This window comes from Helicoverpa armigera, chromosome 8 (genome assembly GCF_030705265.1).
Source record: "Helicoverpa armigera isolate CAAS_96S chromosome 8, ASM3070526v1, whole genome shotgun sequence".
NCBI lineage: Eukaryota > Metazoa > Arthropoda > Insecta > Lepidoptera > Noctuidae > Helicoverpa > Helicoverpa armigera.
Window position 1 is genome coordinate 12,109,899 of NC_087127.1, and position 12,219 is coordinate 12,122,117.

The 12,219-nt window shown below is 35.1% G+C and overlaps 1 protein-coding gene across 1 annotated transcript; it reads right to left on the reverse strand.

Moving 5' to 3' along the window:
- Positions 1–332: 332 nt before the first annotated feature.
- On the reverse strand, positions 333–9,437 carry LOC110379226 (multiple inositol polyphosphate phosphatase 1). The gene is made up of 7 exons (XM_021338781.3): positions 9,243–9,437; positions 4,350–4,498; positions 3,856–4,134; positions 3,538–3,636; positions 3,101–3,310; positions 2,681–2,928; positions 333–1,472 (listed from the first exon to the last, which is right to left on the reverse strand). Exons 1-7 carry the CDS (start codon positions 9,385–9,387, stop codon positions 1,232–1,234), a joined length of 1,371 nt encoding a protein of 456 aa, XP_021194456.3. The 5' UTR covers positions 9,388–9,437; the 3' UTR covers positions 333–1,231.
- Between the last annotated feature and the right edge of the window lie 2,782 nt (positions 9,438–12,219).

Consider the following 12,219-nt stretch of genomic DNA (forward strand, 5'->3'; position numbering starts at 1 on the left):
GAAACGTATGATTCTGAGAACATCTGCTTTCAACAATATTCAAAAGGCAATTTTTAACACAAAGTCATCTAAATACCGCAACTTGAGACCGTGTCCACTGCAAACTTTAGTACAGTATCCAGTGTCTGGCTTCACGGACCATCTCGAATTTCAGAGATCTTCACAATTATCAGGGCATAAAGATAGTTATTTTCTAGATAAACACGATATCCCTCCATATTCACGGATCTTGGTATTATATTTTTATTTCTAACACTCACTTACATAGCATATATGTACATAAAAGGAGCGGAGCTCATCCGTTGCCGAGGGATATGAAAGAAACACATAAACTTAGTTAAAAATATATTACAATAAATATCTATAACAACAGTACATCTTACATATTTACAAAACTCGAGGAACTGTTAGCATTTTCTCTTGATCTCACAGCCTTACAAACAATATTAACAATAACGATATACGAACACTATTTTTGTTCAAATAAACAAATTATTTCCTGGTAACAGAAGATGAGAAATTAGATAAACAAAATAACATTCTTAGTATTGCGGAAAAGTAAGAAATAGACAGTGTTATAACTCTTATATTTAGTGAATGTCGAGTTCTGTAACTCGAGAACACTAAAAATATCACAAAAACATATGTAGGAAATTGAGGTGTACAGATAACTGTTTCAAGTCACAGGGTGTGACAACTCTTCTTCATCGAATACGTATTTACAATTAGACACTTGCATGATTTGAACATCATTCACATAATCTGACGTAAAAGTTTAACTGGTAGATTTGATGAATCTGGGGCGCGATTCTACTAATATTACTTAAGCGACATACGATTAATATCCGACTGGATTAATATCCGGACTTAATTACGATTGAAGCGTATGTGATACATAAGCGATTGAGCGATTGTAGAGCAAACTAGCGTATAGACCAAATGGCAGACTAGTCGCAAACCAATCGAATGTCATTGGAATACGATTGGTCTTAAATTAGTAGCAGAATGCTTGCTAAGGTTCAAACTGCTGCTATTGCGATTCAAGTTCTATTTAGTTTTGACATTATTAACTTAGCAGAATCGGTCCCCTGGCTATTTGACAACACATCAGACAATACAAATATATCTTTAAAAACGAAAACTAAAATTGACTAAAAAACACTTAATAAAAATGCTGCTTTAGATAGCAATGTCTTTGCACTGTGCTTATTACACTTTAACCGTGCTCCAGTCAGTACCAATTCCAAAATGCCTTTGTCGGAGGAGCGGCATTGGTTGAAGGACTGGTATGCTCGTCTTCAACGTCATGGACGTAGGTCATGCTGCAGAAGTCCAAGTTGGCATTAGTGAAAGGCTTGAACTTTTCCTGGAACTCCTCCCATGTACACCCTGTTAGGGGGCAGATAGGGGTCGGTTTCTCGTTGATGAAGAGTTGGACCTTGTATGAGTGTTGGGTGCCAGATTCGAGACAGCTGAAAAATACAACATGAATTATTAAAACTATTTTTACTTGGAAAAACGGCGTTATCTCTCGATTTTGAGCCTGAAAATACTTTGTACATGTATATCAGCAACGCTGGGATCAGGTGATTCTTTCAAATGAGAAAATGGATGATCCAAAAATAACATATTTTATCTCTGTTATCAACAAGAACAAAATTCAATGTAAACCTCTCAATATTTAAGAGACAAATGAAGTCATCGATATCTCTAACACGTGGATTTGAATCATTTCAGCTCAAATTGTCATAAATGATACGACAGACGATCCAGGCTTATCATAGCTCAAACTACTATACATAAAACCAGAAATAGACAAACTGTAGCTAGTCATAAAAATAGTGATATGAGCCACGGTCGAGCCCCTTTCAAAATAATTAACTCTTTTGATAACCGTTACTGATTTCCTACTCAAGAAGGTCGCTATCTTACTTACATTACAATAGGCCATAAAACATCGATATAGGAAACTGATAATACTAGACTTTGATTCGTAGTTGTAAAATTGTTGATTATGATAACCAGCAGATAAGGACATGCAACAATAAATATCAAATCGTCAATGAGTGGCAAGTGCGTGGGAAGATTAAGGAAATCAATAGACTGAAAGATTAAGTTATAGTCTATAGTAAATATCAGGACTATTTGGTGATCGAGGCGTGTACCGACACTAATATCTTATAGAAGATAAACTTCAAGCCATATATTCAATGTGATCAAAAACGAAGCGTAACTTTTGAATAGAGCAATGATTTTCAATTTAATTGTCCAAAGAGTCAATTGGTGTACAATGATCTATTCCATCACTGGATAATGACGGCCCTTATGTGTACTACTTTCTACAACAAAGGTCTACGATAGACAGGGACTTGGAGCCCTTTAAACGTAAACACGACAGTATGCGTGATACAAAATAAATTTTGAATTGCCTTTAACGATATCTATAAATTAATCTTAGATCATTTAGATACGAAGTTTTGTGTGGTCACCGAAGAAATACTGCATCACGCTGATTGTAATATTTGCATTTATCGAGTGAACAATTTATGAACGTTAATCAAGTATCATAAGTGAATATCCTAATCGACTGTAGAAAAACTTTTATGTTCCTTAAAAGTGCTCAAATCCACCAAAAACTATGATACGTCATTTTCAGAAGTACAAGAAATAAAAAAATTACCTGTTCAATACAGCCATCAGATTGCCAGAGAAGGCTCCAATATAACTGGTCCTCCAAACCCGTTCAGGGTCCATCAGCAGCGCCTGGATAGGAGGGTCCTCCTTGTACAGCCCTAAGGCACAGAAGACCATCTCCATCATGGTGTCATGGGTGAAGTAAGCATTCAGCTTCCTGCCTTTGCCTTGGACGACGTCTAAGAAGTTGTCGAAAAGGTCTTTCAGGGGTAAACGGCCCAGATTTTCATTAACCTGAAAAGGAAATGGGATTCTTAAATATCTAAATTGTTTCTGGCAAATTCAGCTTATTTTAAAACTATAAGGCATTCACAAGTTCAACTTTTGGTAGGTAAGGTAAAGAAAGGTAGATATGCTTTAAAACTGTAATATAAACTACTAAGCAAACTTATGTAATGAAACTTACCCAAGACCCATATCCATTTCTATAATAATGCCTGATGTCATCATAGTATTCCAGTGTGATGAGGTCCTGCTCTGTGAAGGGGGCACACCAGGGGGACTTCAGGGTCTTGGTCCAGGAGCGGAGGAACCGGCACATCTCGTACATGGAGAAGATGCTGGAAGCGTTCAGCTTTGTGCTCAGGCCAAGACGATACTGCACTGCGTTCTGGATCTAGAAACAAACAAACTGTTTTATTGAAATGCTGCCACAGTTGATTTCTTAGCATGCCTTTTTGGTGATTATTGAAATATAATTTTATAAGTTAGCGTAGTCAGCTTTAAAATTGTAGCCATCACCTACATCATAAGTTGCATCAATAAATCTTTTTGATAAATCAGCTCCACCGATTTTACGTTTGCCATAAATAGAAAAGTTCAAGAAAATCAAATGAAACTTACAGCGATGTACTCAGGAGAAATAAAGTATGAGTCCAGTTGATAAGCCAGAGTTGGACCAGCCTTCACATCTTGCTGATAACGATCGCAGTTCTCGTACGGCTGTGGGGAGATACAACATAATTATCACGTTTGGCAACACTCCCAGTTCATTGCACTAAGATATGGATCTGAACTCTGAATTTTCGTCAAAATTGCCTCGAAATTTTTCATTTACGAATTTAATTTTTGCTATTCGTATAGCTATTATTAGCATATCTTTTTTGTAGAAACTTCCCAAATTGGTTGGAATTGTCAATCTATTAAAAAAAAATCCCTTACCCTGATGACATCATCTCTCGTTCTTGGTTCATCTATAGTGAGATTCAGATTCTTCCCGTCGGTAAAACCATGAGCAAAAGCAGCACAGCTTGTGATAGTCCTCTGCTCATTGGTAGGCCTGAGGTAGAACTTATCAGCAGAACCGTAGAGGAGGTGAGGGTACTTCTCCCGGATCCTCTTAGCTATGTCATACAGTTCCTCATAGCCGACTCCAGTGAGGTAAGACTGGGTTGTCTCGAGGGTAGAGTTCCAGTTGAATTTTCTGAAGTCTTCAATGTCCTGGAAACGCATGATTGATTTAGTTTAAATGAACATTATATCCTCATCATGCTGTCTGATGTGTCCCATCCAAAAGGAGTAGGTAAACCTTTTCATATTTCGACATAAAAAATTACAGATTCGAGTCCAGAATGCGAAGAAATTATTTAAAAAGTACAAACATTTGAATTGTTAACCTCCTCTTTTTTGGAAATTAGTTAAAAAGTTTAAGATACCTGAGCACAAAGCTGGCTAGTGCCAGATAAATAGCTGTTGATGATCTCGTCCCTGAGGTCAGCGACCTCTTTCATGCCGACGGTGACGCTGGTGCCCGGGTTCCTGTTGCCGTGCCGGTTGAGGGTCCATATCGATACTGCTTGGCAGTCTAGAAGAAAAAGCAATTATTTGAATTTATCATTTATGAAAGGCAAGACACAAGAGTGTTGAATTACAAGTCATCTCCTATTTCCAATACTTGAAAGGATGTCTCCACGCTTAAAAGTATCTACTTTTAATAATATGAGTAATATAAGAATCATCATCTCCCACCTCCCGAGCATTTTCCCAACTATGTTGGGGTCGGCTTCCAGTCTAACCGGATGTAGCTGAACACCAGTGTTTTGCCCGGTTACCCGGGCAACCCTATACCCCTTGGTTAGACTGGTTCTGAATTTCTGGCTTCTGACAACCCGGAACAACTGCCAAAGCCGGAAGAGTAATCGAAGAACATTGATTTGATAATTAACTAACTTCAATAATATTTCTGAAATATTTCTATTCAAATTCAGGTCAATTTCGATTCAAATGCCAAGCCATCGCTTCACAATCGAATCGTTTAAAATAATTAGGTATGATTGTCGTAGGTCGGCACAAAAGGCAATTACATCACCTTACGTTTGATCCTATTGTACTTTAACTCTGTAGAGTAAATAATAGGTGTCACAGGTGACCAAAATAATGGCTAATATTGATAATAGAAGTCTATTCAACCTATGTATCGAAATAGAATGAGCGAGATTGAGTAACCCGTCTTCTATATTATAATTTATTAACTACCAAATGTCGTAAAAAGTAACGTGAATCCAATTGAATCTCTACTAATATAATAAAGTGGAAAAATGTTTCTTCTATTTGTTTGCACCCTAAAGACTCCCAAACTGCTAAACCAATTTGAAAAATTTGAAATCTTCACTATTGGAAAGTTACTCTTTTCCCGAGTAACATATACTCAAGTTACGGATGGTGAAACCGCATTCATATATCTCAAGTATGGAAAATACACAAATACCTATATTTGTTCTTTTGATGTAAGATCGGTTTTTATGACGTAAGTTATTCTAAATGGAAAAACCTGTTAAAGAAAAGCAAAAAAAAAACAAATCATGGATAAACCGTTTGTTTAAAAAACGGTCGTTTATTTGACAAATCACAATTTAATGTCCGTACCTACATGTGATTTTGTATCTTATTATTTCATTGTTTACCGAGTAAATGAGCTTAATGGTGGTCCTCTATTCTGTATAGAGTACTTAAAATTCTAAACCCTTGATCACACATTTATACTATCTGTTACTAATACAAGAATAATAAAGCGAAAAAAAATTGTTTGTTTGTACTGACTAGGCTCCGAAACTAAACAACCAATTTGAAAAATTCTTTCAGTGTTGTGTAGCCAACAGTCTTCCCGAGTAACATAGGCTAGGTATATTTTATCCGTACAGGTTTTAATCTCACGGGACGCGGGTGAAACCGTGGGAAAATGGTTAGTGAATAATACAAAAAGAAAAGTTAACTTTTACCTAGTATATAGTATGTGTTATGTTTAATCTAAACAAACCATGTTTTTTTTTCATAAAATAATAATCTAACACGTTAGAGATAGAACAATGTTGAGTGTCAGTGAAATACGCATTTAAAACCTAGTCCACACTAACGCATACAATTTGCGCAATAATACACTTTTACCTGATGTTAATATAGTTTTGTTAACTATGTAACTTATTTAGCCTGATATAAATAAATATCATTTTGTGTACTTTACTTACAATATCCATCAAACAGATATTATACTTAAAATTATCTTATTTGAATCATGACTTTTATAAGTCAGGTAACTCGTATGTTTATTTCTGTAGACTAATTTTCCCCAAATACCTAAATATACGAATATTTAAGAAAAAAAGGCGCCACCGTACGGCACAGCACCGTGAGCGCAGCCTAAGAACACGTGTTTATATTTACATAACAGCTCGTACAAACAATCGTGAGAATAGCATATTTATTCAATCGTTAGCAGTAATTGTGCGTATCCACACTCACCATTGAATAGTCACCCAGCTGTGTATGGATAATCAAAACTATAGAGAATCTTAGGTCGCTGTATGTCATCATCATCATCCTTCTGCCCTTTTACCAATTTTATTTTTGGTCGGCGCAGCATGTTTTCTTCTTCCATACTCTTCTGTCCGCCGTCATCTTACAAGTAACACTCTTTCTAGCCATATCGATCGTCCCCAATCGTCCCGTTCCATTAGTAATGGATATAGAAGGTTAATTATTTTTGAGGAAGTGAAATTTGTCATTTGTTTTGTTGAGCAAAACATAAACATATATTTTACCTGCGATTAAATAAATGTGTTATTGGCCCACATTAGGAAAATCCCTCCATAAATAAGATAATCAGGTTTCGAAGTTCATAATCCAGTTCCTTATTTACCTTAGTTTTGTTTGCATTAAAATTATTAATTTGTACGTCAAAATTAAGTGCTCTTTGGGCATGTTTGGTTTTTGGCAGAGGTCTTATCCGGTAGGTTAACAAAGTCGTGATACTCACTTAGGAAAAAATAAAAGAGATTACTTAAATTAATTGTAAAGTATTGGATTTGAGTATCTCATACAACAAATACATAGTACTATGTACAAACTAAACTAAAAAAAAAACGACTTTCTAGAAAAGATGAGGAGGCATAAATTATTCTTATTCACAAGAATTGAAAGTTGTCATTGAAAAGCTTAAAATAAAAACTTTTATCAAAAACCTAGACACCGAATTCTAGACCGATGCAGAGAACAGGTTTTATTTATAAAATGCAAAAATACTGAAAGCACTGATCGTTTAGAAATACTTTTTCACTGTCAGTTTACACCATGCCCTAGTAATATAGAGGTAGGTTATATTTTTTCGGGAATAGGAAGAGAAAGTTCGGTGTTGTACCTTATTATCGCTCACTTCTATAGTTCTCCACTCAGTTGCAAAACAAATTATACGCTACTAGCTTCCGCTCGCGGCTTCACCCGCGTAGAGTTCGATTATATCGTGTTTCCAAGAGAATTCTTCAAACGTCCGGGATAAAAACTATCCTATGTTCTTTCTCAAGGTCAACTCTATCTCTGTACCAAATTTTATTAAAATCAGTTCAGTGGTTTAGACGTGAAAGCGTAACGGACAGACAGACAGAGTTACTTTCGCATTTATAATATTAGTAGGGATATAAACAAACAGACAACAACCTTAAATTCTAGTGATGTATTAATCATTTTAGCTTGTTGTTAGGTAATTGATTTATTATCACGTTTTCTTCATAAAGGACGTTCATGAAGAATTTTGTTTATTCATAAAAGTAATTATGATTTAATATAGCAACTTTGTCAATAATATTTGCCCTGCATGTAGTTTGTTTTAATTAAAACCAATTTGTTCTTGGTCTAGTGGTTGCAATATCCCAACTACATATGTTTAGGTCGGCCTCCGGCCAAACCTGATGCAGAAGTGTTTTACAAGAAGCGACTGCCTATCTGACCTCCTCAACCCAATTACCCGGGCAAGGGCAACCCAGTACCACTAGATAAGACTGGTTGTCAGGCTTACTGGCTTCTGACTACCCGTAACGACTGCCAAAGATGTTCAAATGACAGCCAGCGTAGTGGTCGCAATAACCATCGGCAAAAGTGTGGTTCTGGAGTCACTTTAAGTTTAGGCCAACAGCCGGCCTATGTTTAAATAATAGAGCTGCACAAATCAGTCAAATAAGTCATCGAACTAAAAAAATATGTTTACTAATTTTAATGTTGTTTCAATTTAAGGTCCGTGGATGAGTTACGCGGATCTATGACATGAAACACTGACATCCAATCGAGGGGTAACCCAAAGGGTAGCAAGTTATTCAAGTAACTATTGTAATATATGTGGTCTGATTTAACTGCTATAGTCATGACATGTCTATGGAACTACAACAGTAGAGCCAATTGATCTTTAACGGCATTTATCTAAAGTTGATTTTGTAATAACCGAAACTTTTACTTTCAAACAGTACAATTTAAGATTAAAAATATAACATTGTTTTCTAAAACTAGCCTTTGAACTTATAAATAAGTATGAAATTACTAGTACTACGACATGACAACGATATCTAACCGGTATCCGACGAACTAAAAACTTTTATTGAGTTTAATATGTTGAATGATTTTCAAAAAAAAAAAATTATGTGTATGTAAAGATCAAGTTAAAAAGATTTTTACACTACTTTATACCTACTCAGTTAATTTATATTTACATTTTTAAACAGCAGTTCGACAATACTAAGGAGATACATAAACATTATGCCTAGTCGAAATATTCTCATAACAATTTTAGTCGAGATCGAGAGGGATACATAAATTAAACAGTCATGAAAAACGATCCATATAAACGTCGTGAAATTGCAACTGAAACACATATTAAGTATTTCGTTCTACACTAACGAGGTTTCACACATATTTAGGAATTACATAGTTTAATGTGAGTGTGAGAACCATAGTCAAATTGCAATAATATATTTTTTTTATTCTGAAGTCTCTTGAATTTGATTTAATGGAGATTATTTCCGAAAAAAAACTGCATACAGATTACGAGATTAAACCGCTTTAGATCTTTTTGTGCTAATCCAATTACATACTATGCTTAACCATAACATTGTCTGGTTAACTTTTTCCTTGACCTTCCTCAAGCAAATATTTTATAGTAATTTAAATAAATAATAATATCGAAGTGAATAAATAGTCTATGCTGCACCAAATTCTATTTTCAAAATTAGTCCTATTTTATTTTGTTACCATATAAAAAATTGAAAAAAAAAACAAATAGAACTTACGTGCTGGTAAAGGGTGGTCCCTTATATCCCCCCTTACAGTATCATAAGGGGTCTTAGACCCGAAGAGCTGGTACGTGCATTGCGCGTTCCAGTAACACGCCCTCACGTTCACAACAGTTAGCACCACGAGCAGAAACCTCAACATCTTCACTGGAAGCCGTGCACCGATTGTGTTGCTCGACTCGAGTCAGCTTCCTATATTGTCCCCACTACGGTAGTAATACTGCGTAAGGCCGTGCCCACACTCGCCGAACAAAAAAACAAACACGATTATTTTATGCCTGATACAAAAATTCAAATCGATAGATATTGGAGTTCCATACAAATTGATTGGTTGAAAACTAAAATGACATTTGAATTATGTCAGAACGTATTCTAATTTCAAATTGAATATAACACGGCCTATTAGGATTCAATTGTTTAATTCTAGACGTTTTAGGTTAATCTTGAGTACAATACAGCATCGTCGCCTATGACGTATTTACAGAGATGTAGTGAGACAATTGAATTTCAAATTCGATTATTAGCAAAATTTTCATTCATGAATTTAGAACGTAGCAGAATGACTGTAGACAAGTTGAGAGGGCAATTAAGTCCTTAAAAAAAAACAAAATTTTCAATGTATATGATTTGCTTTGCAATCCAGTTATAAGCATAGGAATTTGCAATAAACGGTTTACTCACAGTGTTTGAATGTGCAGTTTATGAGCGTCCGATATGCAACCAGCTGAGTCTATAGTTAGACTCGAGAAAGGGCAAGGCAATTCATGACGCACTCTGATTTACCTACACATATAAGTACCATTATAAAGCTAATAAACTATTTGTTTGTAGTCATATTTTTCGCCTTTTAAAGAAAAATCAATTTCCTCGGCAATCATAATAATTTATTCAGTTGTAACATTTCATTCACACGTTGAAAAGCGCTTTAGTATAAGTAATAAATATTCAATCATCAAAGCCATTAATCATATTACCTACTAAAAATAAGTAGATTAGGCATATTGAAGTTATTATGATGGTAATAAAAGTAGGTAGTTCACGCACACCTCCAGTGTGTCAAAGAAGAAATATAAGTTGAAAAAAGTATATTAAAAAAATCTACATACCATGTGATTGAATGAGACCCTTTTTAGGTAAACCTTCCATAACGAATAACTGCATTCGATCGAGGTTTATAAAAGTGAAGGAAAACTATCTCTATGTAAATATTATGTCAAGCAAAAATAGTTATATCTACAACATCATACAACCATGATACTTATTATAAAAAAATTATGTAATATGGCACCTGTGACACAAACAAAGAGACTTATGAATGAAACTAATGAATATAAATATGTAATAATATGTCTTTCTTTATTTAAAGTATGCAACTAGCCTATTCCGCAATGATACTTGAGACACAATCTCAAAATGTTATCGTTCAAGATAAATTATCTCACTACTTCATACTCCGTTGCTAAGCAACGAGATCAACAAAGTAAAGCATGCATTCTTATAAACTCTTTTGCAAAATAAAACGGGCACCTATGCGAAATCTTAGTTTTAAGGACTTTACGTGTATTTCAAAGGGTTTTAATGATTGGAGTATGTTTCTAGCATCAAAAGAGTTAACCAAGCATGCGTGAGAGTGTATTCTAAATTTGAATTTTGTACGATTGCTAAGAAATTGGTTAAACCTTGTTTTGGAGTAATTGCTGGCAGAAAGTTCGTCGGTGTTTTGGAAAGTTTTTGCAGTGATTTTCAGGAAAATGATAATGCAGTTTTAACTAATGATTAATGTACTTTTTCGTTTGATCAAAGTCTGATAGGAGACGAGTTGTGATCGGCACTGCTTACTTTAAATTGGTTTTGTCGCAGCTCAAAGTACTGATACTCCTCTAAATAGTGTTTATTTATGAGAAAGGGATATTTTTAAACACGTGGGTACAATATCTAAACAATAGAACGCTTTACACTAAAATACCGAAACTCTTAACATTGCCATCATTCATCAGTATAGCCCATTTAGAGCAGGTGAAAATTTTATCAAATACGCATAGTTTTTCAAAAAGATTTTGATCAAACGAAAAAGTACATTAATCATTAGTTAAAACTGCATTATCATTTTCCTGAAAATCACTGCAAAAACTTTCCAAAACACCGACGAACTTTCTGCCAGCAATTACTCCAAAACAAGGTTTAACCAATTTCTTAGCAATCGTACAAAATTCAAATTTAGAATACACTCTCACGCATGCTTGGTTAACTCTTTTGATGCTAGAAACATACTCCAATCATTAAAACCCTTTGAAATACACGTAAAGTCCTTAAAACTAAGATTTAGCATAGGTGCCCGTTTTTTTTGCAAAAGAGTGTATTTACATATCAGCATCACTTGTAATACGCTAAAATAATTCTCGTATTCTTGTGTGACATGTAAATGAAACATAACCCTCTTTTCTTCGTCTCCAAAGTCGGATTAGCGGCCGGTCACACCTCCACTGCGTTGCCACTTTACAACCTAATATTTAATCTTATCAACACTTGATATATTGATGCAAAGTCATTATCACGGCCCAGCCCGTGTCATGCTGTCCACGCCTCCAGCCCATGAGAATAATATACAATTTACGATTCATTATAAAACTAATAAGGTATAAATATAAGCAGCCCTGATTACCTGGCCGATTAATAGCGGTTGTAAAAGTTATATTACTTTTATAGATTTTATTGCAGGCAATAAAGGTTTTAGTTTAGTCGGTGCAGTAGACCTTTGCTTTGGTAGCCCGGATATGTAGCTCGATGTAGACGCGTGATGCGTGATGGCTTGGATTGGACTTCTTACTAATTGACTGGTTATCGCAACAGTTCAGGAAATGATAGACAATTTTTTATTGATTACAGAAATATTAATAATGGTGTCTAGACCGATTGTCCGCCACGGCGGCTGTTCTCACTAAGAAGATCCGCGAGCTACGCAGGACACAGGTAT